This window comes from Crinia signifera, chromosome 5, assembly GCF_055691185.1.
Source record: "Crinia signifera chromosome 5, ASM5569118v1, whole genome shotgun sequence".
In the NCBI taxonomy this organism is placed as follows: Eukaryota; Metazoa; Chordata; class Amphibia; order Anura; family Myobatrachidae; genus Crinia; species Crinia signifera.
This window is the reverse complement of record NC_139221.1, coordinates 91,307,236-91,332,901: the sequence shown is the minus strand read 5'-3', so window position 1 is coordinate 91,332,901 and position 25,666 is coordinate 91,307,236. Positions and strand designations below refer to the sequence as shown.

The window sequence follows — 25,666 nt, the reverse complement described above, 5'->3', positions numbered from 1 at the left end:
CAGCATATAATCCAAAAAGAAGAAAGGATCTTTGCTTGATTCAGCTGCATTTGGTTTTATTGCACTTATCAGAGTGAATCAACATCTAAATTAGTTAAAATATTTATGCACTATGTCCTTGCTAGTAAGGTTACCATATATGAAAAAGGGGTCTACTGTGTGACATACAAAACATAAGAAATAACCATACAATACTTATGACTGCTATCGGACAGATGGTGAATGGCTGTAGATATCCCCCAAGTAGATATGTATTCTTTTAATAAATCTGTAAAGTCTCCCACATCACATGTACTCAGTAACAATGTGTGAGGGAAGACCTTAAAGAGGCAAATATAGTGCAAAATAACCTTTTGGATAAAAGTGAATTCAATAACAAATTGCACTTATAAATTATGTTTTAACAGTCTGTTTATTGTATCAAATGTTCCATTGAGGCAAGCAGCAACGCAGTCAGGCATCCTGGGTGCCCAATGTTGGAAGAAAAGGAAGGATTAACACATGGCTCTGGAACCTGTAGTCCTCTCACCAGGCAGCCTGCCAACAGTGGCATAAAGTGGACCCTTCTTTTATATATGAGGCCTGATTCAGACCCGCTCACCGGGCTGCAAGCGATTATCAAGCAACTGTGTGTGTGTGGTATGCAGTGTGTAAGCTGTCTGTGTGAAGGCAGTGAGCAACGACTAGCCTTTGCTCACTGTTTGGGGGGGGTGTGACCTGTCATTTTCTGGGAGTGCCCCAGAAAATGCAGTTGTTCCCTGCCATTGGGTGTGAGGGCTGCTGACATAATCAGCAGCATCATTCTCCCCACAGACTGGACTTTGTATCGCAGAGACTAGACTTACTCTGTGCTGCGAGCAGGGGGAAATCTTTTGATTGTGATTGAGTTCTCTCCCCTATGTAAGCATTCACAGCCATGCATAGAGGTGGGGGGCATGCATTCAGTGGGGCGCTATTTACTCACAACTTAGCAATCACGTCTGAATTGGCCCCATGGTACCCTTGTGAGCTCTGACATTGTGCATAAATCATGTTTACTAAACAGCATGTAAATGCCAGCAATAGACCCTGCATCCTTTCATGACTTGATCTCACCCCAGACTCACTGTTTTTTGTATACATCCGGATTGCAGACAAAGAATATGTGAATCTGACATTGGTGAATTGCTGCATATAGCCGCACTTACTGGAGCGAGAACCATGCACCGAATAGAATTTGGAAGAGAAATACTTGTAGCTTTTACATGCAGTCATGGGGAATAAAGGGATGTACACTTAGTATGGGTGGTGAACTAGAGCCTGGGCTCAATGTCCCCTATACCGTGCCTGCAGTGTAGAAGTCTAGTTTTAGTTTGGTACCCAAGGTGTCTGGGCATGAATTTTGGGGGGCTCCTGTAAGCGGTCTCTAGTACATATTTTTTATTTTCACTTTTATTACAGAGTGGGTGGCATCTGCCCCCACCACTGCTCAGATTCACTTTCACTGGGGGCCAGAGCCAGGCACCAGCAGCCATGGATTAGCATTGGTGAGCTGTGCTAATCACTGGTGGGCGTCAGGTCATCTCCGTGGGATATGTACAGATGACTGGTGGTTGAAATGTGGACAGGCGGTGGCATTCTGATGGAGGAAATCCAGGCAGTGGTCAGCTATGTTCTTACCTTCCCCCTGCCTCTTCCTAGTCCCTAACACTTCCTGCAGGCAAACACTAAATCAAATATTTTTTTTATGGTCACTTACACATTAGAAAATGCATGTGACATTGTATGGTAGGAGAATACTCAGAAGTCACACATTAAGAATTCAAGCTTAAAATAACAGATGGAAAGAAACTAAAATACCCCTTTCCGACATACGGCAAAATACCAGCATTTTTCACGCGCACTCGCACAATCCCGGGACTAGCGTATGTATGAATGGCTGTACCCAGGATTTTAGTTGTCTAAAATCCCAGGTCCTGCACACCTGCAATGGACCTAGGATTTTTTTAAAAACCCAGGCTTGAACTGGGTCTAAAATCCCGGATAGTATGTCTAAAAGGGGTATTACTCAACTGACTAGTACCGCATCCTAAGTACCTGTAATGTCTCCTTGAAGGCAAAGGGGAGGAAAGAGAATAACAAGGATGGCTAGGGTCTAAAATGATTTTATTAGCCTTTGACTTTACCCCTTTTAGCAAAAATGTCTGCCATCCTAGACAAGGATTGGATTTTATTTTTCCTGCAGCTTTAACTCTACCCTATTTATCTGAACACTTGTAATTCCCATACAATATTGTGATAGCTTAAGTCAAATGACTCTCAATCACACAGCAATGGAAACTACCACCAGCCAGGTAGTAAACAGCGAGTAGCATCACACAGCTACTCACTGTGGACTACCTGGCTGGCGACTTTCCATCACAAGCAGTGGAGAGGGTGAACGAGACTCTGGGGTGTGCAGAGGACACCTGGTGTGGTGCGTGAGTCCCTGAGCCCTGCTAAGGTGATTGAATGCTGCATACGCCAGTGTGTTAGATATAAAAAATCATGTGGTACTGTTAGCCCACACCAGAGGATTAATTTGGTACGTAAACCATCCTTTGGTCTGTTTTTTTAAATCAATAAATATAAGCCCACTCAAAGCAACAGCTTCCAAAGCTAGTCTGCTACCTTGTGATTGCTTCTGTGTTTCTGTATATGTGAAAGAGAAACAGCAGTGTTTCAGTTACACGCAGACATTAGACATAATAAATATATATATTTATATTTGGTCACATTCATTCACACCGCTGCTTCTATTGTAAACTTTATATAACATATAAAAATGAACCGCTGCTTATTATCTTCATTTATACAATTGAGGACATCTATCTTCGTCCTGAGGGCACCCAGCCACGTTCAGAGTGCCAGGCTTGTGGATTTGCCACATGGAGCATTATGGTGTTGCTCCAGGCAGACATCTCTTAGTTTATGTAGCACTATACTCATTGACTGTAAACCCAAATTGGTGTAACATGGGTTTGGGTGCGGTGCTCCTGGATAGGTGTGGCTGGATGGTTTTGGCCCATTTCACATTGGATCCTGGGTATTGCCAGGTTGTTGACATAACAAATCGGGTCGGGCGCAGTGTGAAAGCACAAAGTCTGATAACCCAGGTCTAGCAACCAGCAACTCTAGTTATAAGAAAAGTTAAACCCAGGTCGCCCTCTGTATAATGAGTGTTCTGGGTTTAATGTTAATGTGTTTCAGAGCCCACGTTTGTGATCTGAAAGGTGTATCTGAGGTTAAACACTATTACATTCTATTCAACAAGTTTTTTTTTCTCACCAATCTCTTCAATAACATTATTTTCTTTAATATTTTTACATTCAGAACTTTTGCATCATTTTTTGTATATAGTTATGGCTTCTTCACGCTAACATTAATTAATGCTTCAGTTTTCTCGTTGTTATACTGCTCTTGGCTTTCTGGCTTCTGGAAAGTTTTGTAGTGCTACAGCCTGTGCCTAGATATAGTATTAGGGGCCTCGAATGGGATTCAGTCAAAATCCCGACAGGGTGGAAATCCTGAATGGGTCATAATACCGACAAGGACAAAATCCCGACAGGTTCAAAATATGGACATATAGAATGTACAGGTGAAACAGTCAACATGACTTTCCGTTGACAGGTCGCAAGGTCGACATGGGTTTTTTCACCCGACGGGCGGTATTTCATGCCCTACCATCCACTAGGGCGTGGTGGGAGAATAAAATAGTGTGCCGAGCGCAGCGAGGCAACGTGCCCGAAGCATCGCGAGTGAAGCGTGCGATGCGAGGGCCTGCGGTTCACTTCCAACTGTGTCCATGTCGACATTCGGGTCAAAAAAGTGAAAAAAAAAACAATGTCAACAATAAGTCATGTTAACTGTTTCACCTGTACATTCTATAAGTCGGCATTTTGACCCTGTCGGGATTTTGTCCATGTCGGTATTATGACCCTGTCGGGATTTCATACTGAATCCCCTCAAATACTCAAAGAGCCATAACAGCTTGGGGGCTTATTCATATATTTGCAAATATATGTTATTTACCAACATCTCAGTTCTATTACCAACATCTCAGTTCTATTATGTAGTATTTAAATGTGGTTACTGTTATCATTCAGTGGCTGAGGGAAACTATCTTACATGGTATATGAGGACATATTTGTGTGGAGGAGTTGGTGATGCTAAACAATGAAGTTGCCACTTGCTAATCACCTTTAACATTGCATTTATAACCCCCTGTTAATGTCAGGGCAATCTGTGTCAAGATGCAGTGTGAAAGTACCAAAGTGAATAATCTGTGTTGTCCAGCCCGGTTAAACCTGTGAATAAGGGAGGATCGGAGTTCAGTGGAAAAGGCCTGACCCAGGTTTGTGAGGTTCAAGCGATACAAGTAATGCGTGTTCTGTAAAAATAGTACATTGCTGTATACAGATGGAGCCAGCCTCATGCTTGCAGGGGCTGGCAATAGAATCACCAGGCCCTGCCATCCATTGGAAGGGGGCCCCTGTGCACGAGACTCTTACATGCCCCGTTCTGACTGAGCACACACACCCCCCCCTGCTGTCGACCATCTTCCTGTACTTTAACCCTGCCCATCTCCTTGAAGTGGAGACAGGCAGATTCCCGCCACCGAGTGACTGGGATACTTGTGCATCCCAGTCTAATGGAATCCCCCTTTTGCATAATGGTAATGTATGTATTAGTCATAGCTACCCCAACTCAATTTATTATAAAGTTCAGCATTGAAATTTTAATGTAAGCTGAACGAGCATGTGTTTATTATACAATTATTGATAGATTTGCACTTGTACAAATATAGGCTTGTCCCAGCATAGTTAGTTATGTAATCTATTGTCTTGTCCATAACCACTGACCAAAACTGTAGTGATGGTTTTCTTAGCATTTCATTTTGAGGATGGTTCTGGTTAAGGATGTGTGTAATTGTTCTGTGATCATAATTACTGTAACTGGGAAAGTTGCAAACCACAGACTGGAAACACACATGAAAAATATTTTATTTTGCTCTCTTACCAGAAGGAAATATACTGACCAGATATCACAGTATAAACAGTGCTGCCTCAGGCAGTAGTCGTCATGTTTGAAACCACAGAAGGACAAATCCAGTCATCAATTTTTTTTCTCATGTATTACATGGCTTCATCAAATAAAAAAAAGTTACATTCCAGAAACAAAGGCTAGTTTTCTTTATAGTCCATAATAATAAAACACAGTGGCTCCAGTTACCCATCTTCAGGATACAGTATGCAATGATATATAATAGAAGTTTGATCAGTATAGCAATTAGACTACTTTTACACTACATTCCCTCCAGGGATTGCCGAATTAGCTTTCTTCTATAATATCCTAGCAGTATCAGTTTCTCAGCATTCGATAGCAGTTTGTTGGCATTGCTGCTGAAAACATCACATTATCGTGTATGGCTAAGATACATTTCTTGATGTCCCTAACCCACACAAGGGTAAAGCTTAATATTCAGCCAAATAAATATGATTGGAAACCAAAACGTCCTTTGCTCTTTCCTGTACTAGATGTGCTCATGTAAAAGTGCTTATAGAGTCCATTCAACCCACCAGCTGTGCATGCTTAGAAAAGCATTGGTGGCAGACCACTGCCAAAAAGTAACCTCCATGAACTTGGCATCTTCCAGTGAGGGGCAACAACGTCAGTCTGTAAACAAGCAAAGAGTTTGTTAGATGTAAATTAATTGATTAACAGCGTCAGCAGTCAAAAGGAAACAGTGACTGAGAATAAAAGTTATATTTGTGTACTGACAGTAACAACCAGTAATATAGAAAACAACCTCTACAAACAAGAGGTGTCAACAGCACTCCTGTTTTATATTTAAAAAAAAATCTTGAGAAACTATGGAACGGATTAGTTTGATTTAAGAGAAAAAAAACCCCCAAAGCTTTAAACAATAATGGGGCAAATGTATTCAACCTGGACAAGAGATAAAGTGAAAGGAGAAAAAGCACCAGCCAATGAACTGTGTTTGAAAATGACAGATGGGAGTTGATTGGCAGGTGCTTTATCTCCTTTTACTTTAGCTCTTCTCCAGGTTTAATACATCTGCCCCAAATGTGCATTGAGTATATCACAGAGTTATTCCATTCCAAGAGGTTGTGTCCACTGCTCCTGCATCAGTGTCTGGACTGGTTCCTGCTAAGACCTCCCAGATCCAACAGAGTTTCAGTTTCCTCGGCCCTCCAGCTCACTGGTGACTCTCTCCTATTATACGGGAGGTGCGGGTGTGTAGCGCTGACTATAATTAACTCAGTCCTCTTTGATGTAATGCACCCTTTACTCCTCTATTGGTGCTCCTAAGCAAGTTCCTTGTAGGTCTCACTAGCTACAACTCACCTACTGTAGCCTCTGAAGTCTTCCTGTGCCTCCATGCTCTCCTCATTCAAAGTTCCCCGTTGCTATCCTTGCATGTTCCAGTTCTACCACAGGTCACATTTCCGCTGCAGCTTTTGTGTCCCACACCCCATCGCTGGTGTTCAGGACCTCCTTAGTGAGGGGCTTATTAAAGGGTCTATAAAGATACCATCTCAACAGTGGTCCTTCATACAATATCATCCCCCCTCAATGGAGTACCATCCTACAACTGCAGTCCCTATTCTAAAGAGCCTAAATTTAACATGAGCTACATCTGGTGGTGGGCACTCCCTGTAGTTATAAATCTTGTAGCTTTGAATTACTCTGGACTTTAATGTCCATTGTTTTCATCAATACACTTTCTCCCAGTATCCTACCGCAAGTTGAACAGTTATGAAGGATTGCCGCATGCCTCATAAAAGCCTCAACTTAAGTATGGAGCAGCTTTTACTTCCCATAAGTCCAGAGTACCCCCTTGCTCTTAGAAGCTTCCTCTGCCATCATCACCACCTCATCCTCTGAAGCTCACTTGCCATTTACTCATTTGTTTTCTCTTGCTATGTCTAAAGCCAAGAAATTCTGCTCACAAGGGATATCCTACTTCAAAGTTGCTCAACTTGCAGGCTCACAACAGCCTTCCACTACTCATCTATATAGGTGGCACGTTTTAAAATGAGTCGGACTCCTCTACCTTATCCATGAAGGCTGATATTTGATTGGTTCTCACAATAGGTGACCTAACCAAATCAGATGCCAGAAATCAGCAGCACTCCAAATTAATAGAACCTGCAATTTTTCTAAGAAGTATTAGAGTCCAGTACATTATATGCAGAATAGGAACTGTATCTCCCAAAATTTGGTATGCGCTGGGGGAACATTAGGTAATCTAAGAAACCAAGCCCACCCTTCATCTGTAAGGGTACCCCTCTTCCTTAAGACCCCAACAACAGTAAGTCATCAGCACCCAATGCAAAGATGAAGGAAGAATAACGACACAAATTGCACATTTTGTAAGGGAGAGTACACACGTGGCCAATCAGGAGCCGACTTTCTCGGCTCCTGATGATTGGCCAGAAATCATTTTGAGCAGAGACGCCGAGGAAGGAGGATCTCAGCGTCTCTAGTATACAGCGGAGCAGAGCGGGTACCAGCAGCCGGGAGCAGCGCGTCTTGAAGTGAAGATGCCGGGGTGGACACCAGAGGACAGGCGAGTAGGATTTCCTTCCCCAGGTACCCCTTTGGATTACTACGGATACAGGACCCCGGACTCTTCAGCCCTGGAGACCCGGACCAGCCCCGGAACCAAGCCACCGGACCGGACCCTGGGACCTACCTACGGGATCTAGATAGGTAGGTATCAGTGTGTTTGTGTAATGTATGTATGTATTAAACTTTTATTTTTCTAAAGTGTCAGTGTGTATTTAACTATTTTTTTTTACTGTGTAACTACAAGACCCAGCGGGCCCTTTAATGCCCCGCAGGCTGGGACTTGTGGTTTTCCAAGTCACAGCTTGCGGGGAAGGCTTGCTGGGACTCATAGTTCTACAGAAAAAAACAATAGTTTTTTTTTCATCTATTTTTTTACACAAAGATCAGCTGGATGCCCACCGCCCAGGGGCATGGAGGACAGCACCACACTTCAGCCTGGTCAGGTAAGTCCTGGAGGGGGGGGGGGGGGGGAGACCACTTAATTGGGGGGGTCCCCACTCCCCCAGGAACCCTGGCCAGGCTGACCGGTCAGAGGGCTGAATGCTTTGGCCGGGGGGGGGGGACTTGTATAAAAAGTCTCCCCCCGGCTGTGGCATTACCCTGCTGGCTGGTTTGGCCTGGGGCTGGTTCTTAAAATACGGGGGACCCCTAGTCATTTTGTCCCCCGTATTTTGGGAACCAGCCCCGGACCTGGAGCCTGGGGCTGGTTTTAAAAAAATCAGCGAAGCCCTATCTGGTTGGTTTCCTGATTTTTTAATACCAGCCCGGCTCTTCAGCCTAGTGCTGGTTACAGCCGTGGGGGGGGGACCCCACGTCGGTTTTTTTTTTTATAAGTAAAAGGGTGACTAAAACGTAGTCGCAGTAACCCGTCTATATAGAAGTTTAGTCACCCTGCCGGCTGACTAAAGTTCTATATAGACGGGTTTGCGCCTAAATTTTAGTCAGCCGGCAGGGTGCCTAAAGTTCTATATAGACGGGTTTGCGTCTAAATTTTAGGCACCCTGCCGGCTGACTAAAATTTTAGGCACCCTGCCGGCTGACTAAAATTTTAACGCTAACCCGTCTATATAGAACTTTAGTCAGTTAGGGGTGAGACTTTTTATACAAGTCCCCCCGGCCAAAGCATTCAGCCCTCTGACCGGTCAGCCTGGCCTGGGGGAGTGGGGACCCCCCCAATTAAGGGGTCCCCCCCTCCAGGACTTACCTGACCAGGCTGAAGCCTGATCTTTGTGTAAAAAAATAGATGAAAAAAACTATTGTTTTTTCCTGTGGAACTATGAGTCCCAGCAAGCCTCCCCCGCAAGCTGGGACTTGGAGAACCACAAGTCCCAGCATGCGGGGCATTAAAGGGCCCGCTGGGTCTTGTAGTTCCACAGGAAAAAAAATAGTTAAATACACACTGACACTTTAGAAAAATAAAAGTTTAATACATACATTACACAAACACACTGATACTTACCTATCTTGATCCCGTAGGTAGGTCCCAGGGTCTGTTCCGGTGGCTTGGTTCCGGGGCTCCAGGGCTGAAGAGTCCGGGGTCCTGGATCTGTAGTAATCCAACCATTACACTATCTGTAATGAAGTGGGGACCGGCGCATCTACTCTCTGGTTAAGAAGTGGGGGCATTGGGTTGTAGCAGCCCAAATACCACTGGCCCCTTCCTCTTGTACTCAATCCTGCAGGGTTCGGGCACTACCTTCAAAAGTTCCCAGCACTCAGCAGACTTAAAGGTTTTGAACTGTATTTTTAAAATTACGTTATAATTTTAAAACACTTAAAAACGAATATTATTTGACCACTATATACACTAAGCTTGACATTGAAATTATGACATACAGCATGAGGGGAGTTTTGGGGGAGGGGGTATATTGACATAGGAATATATACCATTTATTTTCATTGAAATTCAAACAACTTCGACTGAGGTATGCAGAAAGCACCATTAAATTCACTTGCAATGAAACCATAGTTAGTCATATATTGTATAAACATACATTTAATGCATCTTCTACAATACTTTAAAATATGCAATGAATACAAATCATGTACAGTAAAGCCAATTATTTTGTTGTATCAGAGGGCAGTAACCCAACTTCTGTTCTACTTTACTTACATCAAAACTTTCTAAGTGGTTCATAAAGACTTGTAGGCTATCACAAGAACCTTGGCTATATGCAATGACTCATCATAACCAGCACAGACAAATTATCAGAATGTATTAGGAAGCCATTAAAAAGGTCAAAGTGGAAATCTATAGCATGCAACTTAAACATGAACATCCTGGTCCGTTAAAGATAAGATGACCAATAACAAAAAGGACACACTGGCTTTAGGGTGTAAAGTTACTTACTGCAGATTCACGCAAGTGAAGCCATTTGTTGAGGTGATCAAGAAGGGCAAAAGCATCGGGAATATTGTCACCTTCTGAACAGAACTTTAACACAACAGCCATGGGTATGTCCTCTGAGCAGCTGTGAGGAATGGAAACATATTGCTAAAAGTATGTACCGATTTGTAGTAATATTCATACAATGATGCTACGAGTTGCATCAGAAATACTCATATATCAAAAAGAAAAGCAAAAAGCAGGCTACTTGGGGCTGCAACTAAATAAAAAGGTATATTTTATACATGAAGTCTTACTTTATACTTATTCATTCACCGTTCGGTCTAGATATAAAGCTTTGTTTTCACAATGCGAAAAGGAGAAAGTACAATAGTAGAACTTCCTAACATCAAATAATGTAGTTGGCTTAAGTCTCTGAGTGCCAAGTCAATTCGTCAAAATAGGCGTGAAAATTGTTATAATTTTTTTTTTTACACACATTTTATATTTGAATTATATAACAAAAAGAGAGAGCATTGCTGCCATTTTTAGCCAATAGTTTTGCACATCTCTTACAGAGATGTTGGCATTTATATTTTGCATATCTGTTACATGTTGGCATTTTTTGTGGCTATTTCACACATCTCTCAGAGAGATGAACACTCAAAAGGTTAAATATTTCTTTTTCACATTCCATATATTAGTTTTTTTTATTGAAAATACAATGTAAAACCTGGTGTTCTGTTAAATTTATTCTTGTTACTTGAAATAATTGGTCTCTACGGTATGAAATAAACCTTGGAGCTAAATGGAATAGCCTTCAAATTCCTGAGGTATGGGGCTATTGTGCGAGTCCGCCGGTTTCAACATTGGTACATTGCGATTATTCCGCTGTTCAAAACAGCAGGCCCGAATCAGGCCATTGTCTTGTAATCACCAGATAATAGTTGAAATATTTCCCCTCTCACACGCAAGTGTGGCCCATGGAGGTTATTCTAGTTAACATTCAGCGCTGAGTGTACTTTTAAGCCCGCCTGCTGCTTGCACAGGCCGCCAGCCCTCTTCAAAGGGCAAAGTCGCTCGCATGGTTGCGAATGGATGTTTTGCATAAACATCCATTTGCAGCCTATGGGGCCAAAACCACATCATTCGATAGTTGCCGACTATCGAATGATGTGGAAGGTACACGCAAAACTAAGACACCCATGTCTTAGCTTTGCTTGTGTTCTGAAGGGGAACATGGCGGGCAGCTGACATCCAGTTATATCAGCTGACTGCCCATAGCACCTGTGCAACTGGGTCATTACCATGTGAACACCCATGAAATGCTGGGCAATCCCATGGGCGTGACTAACCACCGCTGCCCCCACACTGACACTGGTAGGTGCGAGCACCCGGTGAAAACTCTGTTCACCGTGGCCGCTTGCACCCGGCACGTGCACAGTTTTGAAAAAAAAGCGCTCACCATTGCGAATTTGCAATGGTGCGCATAAACTAGAATAAGGTAACATATGTGCTGGTGACAGGGCATGTAGTGCTATATATTTTAATTAAACAATAACTACTAGTGGTCTGCATCAGCTGAAAGAGGGAACCTACATCCTTCAATTGTGGGTGCCCCTAAATTTATTATGCTGGGGGGGGGGGGTTGGTTTTCTGGGCCAGACACCTTTTTAAAGTGCAGCTGCAGTTTAATTCTACAATCTGACTGTATGCTGGCGCATCACAATTTCTCTTTACAGAATTAATCCTCATCCTCTAAACTTTACAGCTGTCAGTATGCATTTGAGCAGAAAGCACCCTCTTTGCGTCTACCAAACGTTAACCAGCCAAATGGTCAAACAAAGGCCCTTATTTAGATCCGATCGCAGTACAAATTTGTTCTCAAAACAGGCAAAACCATGTGCACTGCAGGTGGGGCAGATGTAACATGTATAGAGAAAGTTAGATTTGGGGGAGTTTTTTTGTTTCTGTGCAGGGTAAATACTGGCTGCATTTTTTTTAACACTGCAATTTAGATTTCAGTTTCAACACACTCCATCCTAATTTAACTCTCTCGGCACATGTTACATCTGCCCCACCTGCAGTGCACATGGCTTTGCCCATTTTGAGAACAAATGTGCACTGAGATCAGATCTGAATAAGGGCCAAAGTTTCCCCTGCTCCCGAGTCCAATAGCTATGAGCTAATGTTTGGCATGGTCATAGAAACCCAACCCCTGAAAACTATTTTGCCTTTATTTTTTTAACATTATTTTTAGAATTTGGTGGCATAATCAGCATTAGAAGGCATTCTATTAAGTATTAGTGGTTATTGACATGTTCCTTACCACATGAGGCGCTAGTGGCAAGCTTAGCAACACAATAAACCAAAAAAGAGGGGGTTGGAGTAAATTGCGCTGCTGTTTAAATAGTTTCAATATCTGTAACACATTGGCTGTCTAAAAAGAAATGACTTGTGGACACACTGTTGCTTTTAGAAAAATGTTTTATCACAAATAGGTAAATAAAATACAATACATATAAATATACAGCATCTAAAAAACAAGACAATTATTAAAAAGAAGAGAATGGGATCCCAATCAATTGATTATAATCTCATTGGTGTATTTATAATACACCAATGAGATTATAATCAATTGATTGGGATCCCATTCTCTTCTTTTTAATAATTGTCTTGTTTTTTAGATGCTGTATATTTATATGTATTGTATTTTATTTACCTATTTGTGATAAAACATTTTTCTAAAAGCAACAGTGTGTCCACAAGTCATTTCTTTTTAGACAGCCAATGTGTTACAGATATTGAAACTATTTAAACAGCAGCGCAATTTACTCCAACCCCCTCTTTTTTAGTTTTCTTTCATTTGTGGGTCTGACGGGCCCACAGGAGTTACTGCAGCAGCTGTAGCAAAATTTGCCAGTTAATTATACATACCTTGGAAATATTAATTCTTAACTGCAGAGCGCCAGGAATTGTGTCCCAGAGAGCACCACCCTTGGTGCTACTCTGTCACGCAATAAACCCCATTACACAATAAACCAGGTAAGAGTGTGCATTTTTTCTACTCTTTACTCCATGCAACAGCACTTAACACTAGGTCTCTGTCGCCCTAATAATTACTTCAGTGTCCTGTACCCTGATGAAATGCTCTTTAATTTACCTATACTAGTCCTGAATTGCCCTGTACAGCAAGTTGTTTTTTGCTCATTTATTTTTGTTAAGCACCATGGAACCCTTGTGGCACCATATAAATAAAGTCCCATAAAGAAAGGACAGTTCTAAAAGTAATAATACAATCTACAATAATAAATGAATAAAGTTACATACCAGTCTTCAAACATCTGCTTTGTAAAACCTCCCCCGGGGATAGAGGTCTTTTTAGCTTCATCATTTATGCCTGGATATGAAGACACCTTCTCCATCTCCTTCCATTCCAACTCCTTCATCACATCAGCTGCCGATGTCTGCAAACTCGGAGTGACCAAGTAACGGAATGGACTCCTACAGATGACAGGTTACATCTCATCAACATATAGGGACTTCTCTCTATAGAATATTGTTTTTTTGACATCCCAACGAGATTTAAACTATTTTACTTAAGAATTATTGAAAGACAGCAACATGACACTAGGAAACATAACCAAGAAAGTAATAAGTCCATTTTAGGACAGTTCAGAGAGCATACTCTTTTCCAGCACTAAGCAATAACATAACTTCCTCTACTTCAGGGATTTGCCGCAAGCTGGGTATACACTAGATCAGTGGTAGCCAACCCTAGCCCTCGAGAGCTACCAACAGTTCACATTTTCCAGACAACCTAGCTGCTGCACAGCTGCACTCATTAATCACTGACACATTTTAAAAGATACACAGATGGAGCTAATTAGCTCACTTGTGATTCTGTGAGGAGACCTGCAAAACATGCACTGTTGGTAGCTCTCGAGGACCAGGGTTGGCTACCCCAGCACTAGATGATATGTAATCAGATCCGGCCCATCGTCCAGTGTGTACCTGCTAAGTCACCAACCATGCCTGTTCCAGTGTGTGATCAGCAACATCACAGCCATGCAGCATGCCTGCGCTCAGTCGCTGCAGGCATCAGCAATACACTTAGCAATGCTGGATCCAGTCAGCTGTGATACTGCTGGGTGCACACATCGCCTAGCGTGTACCCATCTTATGTGTCATTACAACCCAGCAACTTGCTTTCACTGTTTTAGGGAATGCTGAAAAATCAAAAGATTCTGGAAAAAAGGTAACAAAATTAGGTAACTTTATTCTCTTACTTCAACCTGATCACTTATAGAGTGTATAAACTCTTCAGGTTGGGACTTCACCCTTCCTAAGAAAACTTACATTCATCTATTTATCATGTTTACCATCTCTCAGAAATGAATCCCAAACTACTGGACCTCTAGGTCCGTTCCATCACTAATACCCATTTGACACCAAACATCAAAATTACTGAGTGAAGCAGTTCTACCCAGTAATTCGCTCAGTGTGAACCAGAGTTTTAAATCCTGGATCGCCAACCCTGCTATTTAAAAGGGTCGACGTCCCAGGATTTAAGACATCGGTTGACCCTTTTAGACTGAGCAAAAACCAGTGTAATTCAGAAAATTACCGGGTTGCCATTTTTAGAACACAGTAATTTGCTGCTCAGTGTGATAAAGGGTCAGACTGCACCCGGCAATATGACCCGGCACTCAAAATGCCAGGTCGTATGTCTGAAAGTGATATTAAAGAGGTCATGTGTGAAATCCTTCAATATCTTTATTATGACAGAAAATAAACTTAACCGACTGTCGATACAGATTTAGTGTGGGGGGGGGGGTTTATATATTAACAAGCTGGATCAGGTTAATCAAACTCAGATTTTTTTATAATATTTGAGAATACCGAGGTCCTTACATAAAATCTATAGCAAGTGGAAATCTATAGTGTTCGGAATATAGGGCGCACTGCTGCCTGTAGATCTATCTACTTGGAATTGATATCACCATATCTTAAAAGCAATACCATAGTAGACAAAAGAGGGTGGGAAGAATGTGATCAAGTGGCGCAAAATAATTATAATTAACATGTGTATAAACTCAAAAAAAGTATTAAGACTTTTTTTGCGTTTAGACACATGTATTTATTAAAATTGTTTTGCATCTCTTGATCACATTCTTCCCACCCCCTTTTGTCTACTATTGTTCTTACATAAAAGACTATTGTCACACACCTTACCAGACCAATAATATCCATAATTAATTTCTTCTCTGGTGTAGGATGCTACGTGTACAACGATCTTGCCTGTCTTTTAATATTTATTTATTTTTTATTACCCCAATTTCCCCTTCCAGCATTGGCCTCCCCTCTTTTTGTTCTCCTTTGTACTTTGCGGTTGTGTTCCTTGTTTGACTTTTTGACTTGTATATTTAATTTGTTATCATAACAAGATTTGCAATTTAAGTTTCTGTCCTGAAGTCTTCCTTGCATTTACATTTCTACATTATATAGTATTCTTTATATAATGGATTGTTCAGTTCACAATTGTAATGCTTTGTAATCTGTAAAAAAAACAACTTTAATAAACAGATTAAAAAACAAAAACACATTTGCTGCAGCCTAAACACATACCCAACGAGTTGCTGGTCATCCCGGTGATGGGCATAGCTGCTAGAGAGCAGTACCACTTTGGCAAATCGACACTTCTTCATCCAGCTGGTTAGGGATTGGCGGAAAGATCTTGATTTTTTCTGCATACAGATAAGTGAGCAATGAAAAATAAATTATCTACCTAGAACTGTCTGGAAATAATCACTTAGACAGAAACGGATTGGTCAACAAATGTAATGGTTTCTTGCCAACTCTCACTGAAATAGTAGCAATCTCTATGATCGCACTTTACTCACATTATGTAGCAGTTACTAAGTTACTCAGAAAACAAATTAATGCAACATTGGTTTTCTAAGTCTTTATTACATGACCGGAGAGTGCAGCCATGATGACTATGTATTTGGGCTAAGATATGACCCAGAGCGAGGTACATATCCCATTGTGATGGATTGCTGGCTGAAGTTACTGAGCAACAATGTAAAACAGCTCATGTGCAGCAGTACACTTTGGCCCTTACTCAGATCTGACCGTAGTACAAATTTGTTCTCAAAATGGGCAAAACCATGCACACTGCAGGTGGGGCAGATGTAACATGTGCAGACAGAGTTAGATTTGGGTGGAGTTTGTAGTAACTGAAAACTAATTTTCAGTGTAAAAATATTGCAGCCAGTATTTACCCTGCACAGAAACAAAATAACTCACACAAATCTAACTCTATACATGTTACATCTGCCCCACCTGCAGTGCACATGTTTATGCCCATTTTGAGAACAAATTTGTACTGCGATCAGATCTGAATAAGGGCCTTTAATACCAGCTCATAGATGTTGCTTTCACAATACCCATTAAATGCTTTTTCAAAAGTATGGAATTAATATGTAGTGTAATAAATTACCAATATAACTTGTAAAGAGCATAATCACTATATATTATTTTACAAAAGCTTCATTAAAATATGTGAAGTGATTAATAAAAAAAAAGCACATTCATTGTATTGATGCTATACTTTCATTGTAAATAGTGTGTTGTAAGAATTAAGGAGCCCATACACGGTCCGTTGTGTAGGGCTCCGTTCTGTATTATGCGATGCGCGCTCCCGCGCATCACATAGTACGGTACAAAAAGTATGTGCTGCACATACTTTTTGTACTAGGTACACATCGGAACGGATCGCAGTGCATGCACACTGCATGCACTAGGGGTGCGATCCGATCCGATGTGTACTTTAAAAGTACAGAACGGACCGAAAAAACGGACCGTGTATGGGGGGCATTACACTTATTTAAAGTAATAAATGTTCACTAAACAAAAGCATTAGAAAATCTTCTTTACCTTTATGAGCGATGATCTGATCTGGAGAACCGTAAAACCCTTGGAGGGCAATGCATACACTAGATAAAAGGTAATACATGTTAATATATATATATATATAGGTTATATTATCCAATTGTAAAGCGCAATGGAATATGCTGCGCTATATAAGAAACTGTAAATATATATATTTTTTTTTCAAATATGTATAGAATGTGTGCAGACATCTGTACCTACCTGCCCGATCAGCTACTTTATCAGTGTAGCTTATCTCAGTCATTCATAGTAAGTTATGAACAAGTCAGGACTAAAGAGCATGAGAGGATTAGTCAAATTTACTGCTTACATTAACCATATGTATTTATGGCAACAAAGACCATTTTTTTTGTCCGCTTATTATTCTTGTCAAGGATACCAGGATATGTAGGACTACCTATCAGGCATAAAATCGACCATTAAAGCTGCTGTGTCCTCTTCGACAGCCCCAAGCTAGCGCTGTACTATACTTATTGCTGCTTGCTCTGAGCTGCGCTTGAGATTTCGTGTGAGTGTCAAGAAATCACGCATGCCCAGAAAGGCTGGCCCGGGGGATAATACATCTCCCCCAGTGTACCACATAACTCAGTGGTGGCTAACCTTTTCAGCTTGGGGTGTTGAAAATCGTAAACAACTGTAGCCTTCCTCGAGTTGTGTGTCACTTCAAGAAAGATCAATAATTTGGTGATATTTGCAGCCATTATACATATGCCACACACGGTGATGCCCATGCTTAAGAGCAAGATATAATTTAAGAAGGCTGCACTAATAGTGTCTGTCAAAAAGGCAGCTACCAGTGCCAATAGAAGCACTGAATAATGTGGCATTCAGAGCCTGCAGAGTTTTCAACAGAGCCCATGTGTGGGAAAGGTGTCCCAGGGAGGGTAATCTGTGGGTCTCCTGGACAGAAAGAGCAGGGTCTCCCCTTTCAAAATGGCTGCCACAGCAGCAGGATGCCGGAGCCCAGTCCTCACCTCGCCCAAAGCTCCTCTGGTAGCCTCTGCCATTCCTCCGGGTCAGGTGCCAGGACTCAGCAGAAGGCGGGTCTTTAGTCCCCAGCCGGCACTTCTACAGGCCCGACTACAGCAGCAGGGGTGGACTATAGGAGAGCGGGAGCTAGCTCTTTACATGTCTGCTCCCTCCAGCGGACAGGCAACACCCCCCTCTGTCCCCTTCCCATTGGCGACGCAGTATGGGTGCTGGCTTAGCCACGTCCCTTGCACACTTGCGGGTGTTCACTCTCCACACCGGTCTGTCAGACGGACCTGGGTCTGCGTGTCAGTCAAAATGCCTTGGCGTGTCACGAGTGACATGCGTGTCATAGGTTAGCCATCAGGGAGTCATAACTCCTGATGTGCTTTTAACTAAATTTCATATAACACTTTATTTGTTAACAAAGTAGAAGTTCAATATAATTTGCAGAAAGTACTTGCCTTCAGCATTTGTACAAAGTTCCAATGAGTTTTCTTCATTAGTGGCATAAGGATTATTACCCACCATGGGCACTAGGCAATCGGTGTAAAAATATCCAACCTTGGGCATATTCAGCGTGGACACTATCAAGTCAATGGCCAACTGTCCAACATTCCCCACAGATACTGCAGGCTAAAATGAAACAAAGTAAACAACCACTCCACACATGGAAGAGAACATACTCATACTTATGAAAATTGTATTTGAGGGATCAGGACAGATCAGATGAACATGTGTAAGTTTTGGGCATGACAGCGTGGAAGGGTGGTTAGACAGTACAGCACCGAGGTGTGGCTGGGTGACAGGCAGACAGCGTAAGGGAGGATGAATTTAAGACAAGCGGAACAGCACAGAAGGGGTGGATTAAGGTCACTCCTAAGCACTAGCATAATGGCCGCCCATCTTGCCTGAATGTATGGGACCGTACAATGAAGTTATCTTGTACTTTTTATGACTGACAGTACCAACACAAGTGTGTGTGTGTGTGTATTATTAATTAAAGCCACCTTGCTGTAGCCTAATATTTGAATGAGGTTTTGTCAAAATGTTCAGTAAAAGACTTCCTGAATATTATTTTAATATAAAACAAGAGAAATGAGCATATATGCTGGCGACACATCTATCACCAATATACAAATATTACTGTGTATGGTGAGTACAGGTATCAGTGTATCTGAAGTTATAACAAGGTATTTCCTAATATCTGCTACCTAGTACACAGCTACAGCCATACATTGCATTTGTTATGTGCACACACCGAGGGCAGCTTAAAAGCAGGCAACCCTGGCATACATTTATCATTATTATTTGCATACATTCATCTAAGTGAATTTCTTGGTCTAAAAACAACTAAAACAGATTTTTTTCACACCCTACAGTGTAACAAAGAGAAATACGCAATTGCAGTAAATGCCAATACATACTGTAGTGCCTGAGTTCTCTATTATGCAGCTTTGTACACTGCACTGGCAGAACATGCAATAAGCTGTATGATATGGGCATGCATGCCACCATCCCACATCCCTGACACCTGCAGTCCACATGGGCACCATGTCCCAGGGACACCATTGCAAGCTCCAGATCTTCCTGCTTGTTGCTGGAGGCATTCAAGCATGACAGTCTGATGATTAGTGTGCGTGCAAAGAAATGGGGCGGCAGTGAGGTGTGTACAGAAAATTAAGCCGTCAGGCGTAATATTACCAGCAGCAGGGTAGAGCCCTCAGGTGGAGACCACTCTAATGCTGTCGGGATGAACATGACTGCACTTATGCACAATCACACTCACTGACAGTCACTGATGTAATGCGTCAGAACAGCGCATATATGTGACGTCATCTTAGCGTCTTAGCGACAGGGGGCTTAATAACATCAAGAATGGCTGTCTGCACAAAAGCCTGTCAGGCAGTGCCAGGGGCATCCTCCCGCCGGCTCTCCCGCTCATACCCAGACGCCGCATACAGTATACATGATAGTACCCTGGAGTCACCCATACCTAGATATAGACACACATAAAGGATACTTTTGTTCCTGTACCCGCCCATGTTGACTGATAACCGGAATACAATGTTGATGATTTCCTAGCGGACACGTCCCTGTCTATACAGCATAGAGTAGTGACTGCATCGCCGCCGGTGTAGAGCTGCGCTCTACAGGGCTATGAGCGGAGTAGGTCGTGTCCTGCATAGGTCACCGGCCGCTGCCAGCATGTCTCTGCCCCCCGAGAAAGCCACAGAGCTGAGACAAATTATCCATCAGCAGCTCAACCGAGTAAGTACCGGGCAGGTAAGGTACTGGCGGCGTGCTACAGGAATTCTCCTACTGGCTGCCGTACAGTGCTGTCAGTATAGTGTTGTTTTGGACCCTTTGTTTTCCTGTGTCACTTATTGTCACTTATGTCTCTCCTCATTTGTCTCCCCTCTGCCCCCTTGCCAACCGTGAAGTGAAAAACAAGCCCAAACCAATCCTAAAAAGCTGCTGCCAAGATGGAGCCAAGTTTCCCTGGGGTGAAGGTGCAAGGACTAAGTACACATATATACAATCGTCGGGCCGTTCTTCCAATCTGGGGGCAAACGGCCGTTCGATTGTATAGCTGTGCGATCGATAAACGGCCAAAAACGCTCTTGGCCGTCCACGGTCGGTCGGTCGAAGGTTCTTTGCTGCTTAATATTTCATCCGACAGGACGGCTCCATATCGGAACAAAAGTGAAGTGTGTACGCACGTTCAATCGATATGCTTGACAGTTTGACAAAGCACGGTGGTATGCTGCATTATGAGAGACCCTGTAACCCTTTGCCTGCTGTTTTAACTAATGTGTGTTTAATGCCTCACTGCCCAACACTTTAGAGGCATCACTTTAAGACATTAATCAATGTTGAAGTTTTAATAGAGTGTGCTGGAAGCTCTTTGCAGGGCACCATAACACACTATTAAAACTTCAACATTGATTAATGTCTTAAAGTGATGCCTCTAAAGTGTTGGGCAGTGAGGCATTAAACACACATTAGTTAAAACAGCAGGCAAAGGGTTACAGGGTCTCTCATATACTTCTTCTTGCGATTGTTTGGATGGGAGTACATCGGACGTCGCAAGTAAAATTGTACATATGTGTACGCGCAGAACGGTCGTATGTTTTGGACGGCCGAACGTGTATTCGGTCGATCGAACGGTCGCAAGAAAAATGAAATTGTACATATGTGTACCCAGCTTAAGGGTTCTATTTATTATCATTCATTTTACTAAAATATTGTGGGAACTGGTGTTTTCACAGGGTATGGGTAAAAACCGGACCAGGACAAAACCCCCGGACCGCCGGACCAGACATCAAACTCTGCATTTTGGAGCTTGTAGCGTCCGGTCCGGGGGGTGTCCTGTCTGGGGATTCTGCCTGTGACACCTGTCACCAGGTAGAGGAGGGGGGGTAGAATAAAGTCTCCCTGAATGGTCCGGGCATGTAGCAAAAAACGGACGGTCCGGACCACCCGGGGAGGCTGTAATCTCCCTCCCCATGTCCCTGATGATAGCTATCACAGGGACCCCCCCGGACAAGACACCCCCCGAACAGGACACCCCCCGGACCGGACCCTATAAGCTCCGGACTGCAGATTTTGATGTCCTGTCCGGCGGTCTGGAGTCTAGTCGGTCCGGTTTTTACATAGTCCCGTTTTCACACCATTTTCACAATGTTTTCGTTTCACTCCCACTGCTCATCCCCGCATGGCAGTTCCAGTGTTTGTAGAGCACCCTGCCGGTGCAGGCTCCCCCAAGCCACCTTAGGGTCTGTGATACATACACATACAGTGGCAAACGCAGGATTTTCATGGGGGGGATTTCCACATATACATACTATGGTGCCCATACACGGAGTTTTGAACTCGATTGCATCACATCTAGTTCAAAGCGATGGGCTAAAGCACCGTGCATATGGAACTAGGGGGCAGATTTATTAAGCTTGGTGAAGTGATAATGTGGCTGGTACTTTATCACCAGCCAATCAGCTCCTAACTGGGAAGATACAGGCTTGGTTTGAAAAATGACAAGTAAGGAGCTGATTGGCCGGTGATGAAGACCAGACACTTTATCACTTCACCGAGCTTAGTAAATCTACCTCCTAGATGTGATGCAATCGAATTCAAAAAGTACAGACAGCACATACTTGTGCTGTGTGATGGGATGTGTGCAGGAGCGCGCATCTCTCCGTCGCACTCTGTGTGGGTGGCATAAGATCAATGCACATCACTTCAAAATAAATGCAGACATTTCTTTCTCAATGTTTTGGGGCCATCCATGTCCTGTCATGAGGATAAATATACAAAGGTATTTTGTTTTATTATATTTATCCTGACGATGGGGCACAGTGGACTATGAAACGCTGAGAAAGTAAAGTCTGCATTAAAAACTTCTGATATGCCATAGAATGATTTTCCTATCTAGGGTATTACACACCGGGCTATTACACTTATATAACAAACATATACAGAGCAAATACATACATACACACACACACACACACACACACACACACACACACACACACACACACACACACACACACACACACACACACACACACACACACACCATAAATACATACATATAACATAGACACACATAGTAAGTATATATAAACATACACACAGGATAGATAGTTATATACAAATTCACACACGCTACACATACATAGCAATAGCATATATACATACATATTCTCTTCTCACATATAGGGTACATACACCCCACCCTAATAAAACAAGGCACAGACACCTCGACCCCCCCACCCATCCACATGCTGCTTACACTAACTGCATAGTTTGTTAGAGCATGCGTCCAATCAGCCGACTCCTCTTTTCGCCTCTGTACTCAGACATATCGGACCCATACCCTCCCCCCTGTGTGCGCGTGTGACATACCTCCTATCCGTCAGCCCAATTCCGCTTGTTATAAGCGGAATTGGCAACCCTACACCCCCCCCCCCTCCTCCTTCTTTCTCACTCACTCCCCTCTGCCACCCCTCCTCCTCTCCCCAGTAACTTGATTCAGGTTGCTTATATGATATGGAATATTATTGAGAATTTATATATATATATATATATATATATATATATATATATATATATATATATATATATATATATATATATATATATATATATATATATAATTTTTTTTTTTTTTTTTTATCTTTTAGATGGATGTTCATGGCAAAATAAGGGAGGTCCTTGCTGACACATTAAAGGATGAATTAGGGGATGAAAGCCATAACTTGTCAGAAGAAGATCTGATTAAAGCTTTGAGGAGGAGAGGAATTATTGATGATGTCATGAAGGAGCTACATTTCAGTGAGGTATTGTCAGGCAGACTTTGCACATGAATGCATTTCAATAAAGTGCATGGATACAAACGTTTCGCGGTGCACAGACCCCTTTGTCAAGGTGCATAAACCATGGTTTCTGCGCACCCCGAAACATTGGTTTCCATGCACTTTATTTAAATATATGATTTAAATATTCTTCAAAAGTCTCAGAGTGCCACTAATATTCTCTAAACCGGCATTCAACTTATTGGAGGCATCGGAGCAGTTGCTCTGGGAAGGGTGAGTGTGAAGGCACCAGTGCAATTTTATATATTCACAAACAATGCAGTACTTGGAGGCTTTGAAATAACAAAATACATCTCCAGGCTACATGGATATTGACGTTTTATTTCTTCATGAAATGTTATCATATATATATATATATATATATATATATATATATATATATATATATATATATATATATACACACAGACACACATTCACGTTTTCAAAGTTTTATAACATTTCAGAATGTAAAAATTCCTTAAACTTTTTTAAACACTAGTAACAAAGTATCATAGAAGACCGTGAGGTTTATGGTAGCAAAGGCAGCACCTAGATGTGGGTCTATTATGGATGAAAAGTTGGAGGGGGAGTGCAGTCACTGCTGCTTTGTGTAGCAGTGAATCGATGCGATGGTATGTGCACATCATCTATTTACAGTTATGGGGGAACCTGGGGACATCACAGCAGTTGGAGGAGTGCTGGTCACACCCTCACTGTGGTGCTGATGGGTGTTTGCTACAAGGCCCCACCCCTTCCATGTGAAGCCCTGCTCTCTTTCCAGGCATGAGGAAGATCCCGGCATCCATTTTAACAGTTTTGGAGGTCTGGTACAGTAATAGGCAACCTTCACTGCCATGCTACATTTGCCAAATATTTGATTTGTTCCTGGTAATCACAAGTAGCTTCAGGCCTCAGTACATCACATGGCACAAGATATCTGGGCGAAAGTTCCTTGCAACTGTTTCAGGTTAAAATCTTGTATATATGTATATGATTGAGTCTGTATGTGACTTGGCTTGGAAAAAAATCTGTGGGGCTGCATCGTAGCTAGGGAAGCAAATCCTGGGGCATTTTTTCAATCCCGGGACAGGCTGTTTGTCCGGGAGCTGGGCAGTAGTCAGGATGCGGCAGGGCGGGCAGCGCACCAGGGTCGAGGCGAGCTGTGTGGCATGCGCAGCGTTACCTCTGACCTCATCACGCTGCGCAGAGCCGCATTGCCGGTGACTGGAGAAGCCGGGTAGCATCTGAGCGGGTGCTTAGATGTTGCCCAGCATTAGATTGTGCATGCGCAGTCTAATCCTGAAATCCCACGATTGGAAATTCCAATGCTGGGATTGGCCAGGGTGGCCAATCCCAGCATTGGAATTTCCAATCGCGGGATTTCTATACAACATTTCTATACAGACTCTGTCGCACACAGATACACAAGTGTTACATATTAAATTAATCAACCCAATCCATTTGTGCTTCCTAGTCACATAGCATTGTGATTTTTATTTTAGTTAATTTTATTGTTTTAAATTACACTAGCAGGGCTCGGTGCACAGAAAGAGTCTGGTTGGCATGGCTGCAGCAGTGATGTATGAGGCCACATCTGTAGGCAGTGGAACTACAAGGTTTGTGCTGCCTGCACAGCAGATTTAGCAGATTTCCCCCAGTTCTAAGTATCATGGTGCTGAGAAGGGAGAGCACTGTCTATAAAAAGGGCCACTAAATGTAAGGTTAAAGTTGATTCAGAAAGAAAAAGCAACTTGTTATATTTTCAAATTTTCTATTTCACAGACAAGTTTATCTTGGTTAGGTTGCTGGACAGAAGCGTTAGGCACCAGGGCAAACAGGGGATTGTTTACAGAGAGAAATTAGGGATAAATGAAAAATATTTACATGAACTGCTGCTGTGTCGGGTGTCTGTACTGCAACTGCTGCATGTGAGACCTGGAAACCCACGCTGCCGCTGGGTGCATGTTGGTCACCGCTAGACCACCAGAAATTGTTGGCATTCTGTCATGTTGACATTTCTGCATTTTCCACATGATGAATGATAAACTCTATATACAGCAGACCTGACCGGGTTTTGAGACATACATTTCTGATTGATTGATATAGTGCTGGGGTAGCCAACCCTAGTCCTCGAGAGCTACCAACAGTGCATGTTTTGCAGGTCTCCTCACAGAATCACAAGTGAGCTAATTAGCTCCATCTGTGTATCTTTTTAAATGTGTCAGTGATTAATGTGCAGCAGCTAGGTTGTCTGGAAAATGTGAACTGTTGGTAGCTCTCGAGGGCTAGGGTTGGCTACCACTGATATAAGGAAACATTATATTTTTGTGTATCTGGTTTTTAAACTGGAATTCTTTGGTCATTTCCGCTTTTCAAGTGACTTTTTGTGCTTGAGAGTAGCTTGCTGTCTGTATAAAGTGGTTGCTTGTAAAGGTTTTTA

General features: G+C 42.5%; 2 protein-coding genes across 2 annotated transcripts in view; one reads left to right on the top strand and one right to left on the bottom strand.

The window, feature by feature from the left end:
• Window positions 1-5,004: 5,004 nt before the first annotated feature.
• On the bottom strand, window positions 5,005-19,716 carry PSMG2 (proteasome assembly chaperone 2). Its single transcript, XM_083187684.1, has 7 exons — window positions 19,568-19,716; window positions 18,328-18,499; window positions 16,880-16,938; window positions 15,569-15,687; window positions 13,271-13,444; window positions 9,965-10,085; window positions 5,005-5,694 (listed from the first exon to the last, which is right to left on the bottom strand). Exons 1-7 carry the CDS (start codon window positions 19,622-19,624, stop codon window positions 5,611-5,613), a joined length of 786 nt encoding a protein of 261 aa, XP_083043810.1. The 5' UTR covers window positions 19,625-19,716; the 3' UTR covers window positions 5,005-5,610.
• Window positions 19,717-19,760: 44 nt separating this feature from the next.
• Window positions 19,761-25,666, top strand: part of CEP76 (centrosomal protein 76) — a 33,545-nt gene continuing 27,639 nt past the window's right edge. The window contains exons 1-2 of the mRNA XM_083187683.1: window positions 19,761-20,134; window positions 23,053-23,208. Of these exons, the coding sequence (XP_083043809.1) occupies window positions 20,024-20,134; window positions 23,053-23,208 (267 nt within the window). The 5' untranslated portion in view covers window positions 19,761-20,023. The remainder of the gene's footprint in view (window positions 20,135-23,052; window positions 23,209-25,666) is intronic.

What these genes read in the sequence shown, in the direction of transcription:
- PSMG2 (XM_083187684.1), bottom strand. Translation starts at nt 19,624, where the DNA reads ATGTTCATCCCGACAGCATTAGAGTGGTCTCCACCTGAGGGCTCTACC. An exon ending in TCAGATCATCGCTCATAAAG is followed by an intron (nt 15,688 to 16,879) that starts GTAAAGAAGATT and finishes ATCTGTATGCAG; the next exon opens with AAAAAATCAAGATCTTTCCG. An exon ending in GATGACCAGCAACTCGTTGG is followed by an intron (nt 13,445 to 15,568) that starts GTATGTGTTTAG and finishes TGTCATCTGTAG; the next exon opens with GAGTCCATTCCGTTACTTGG.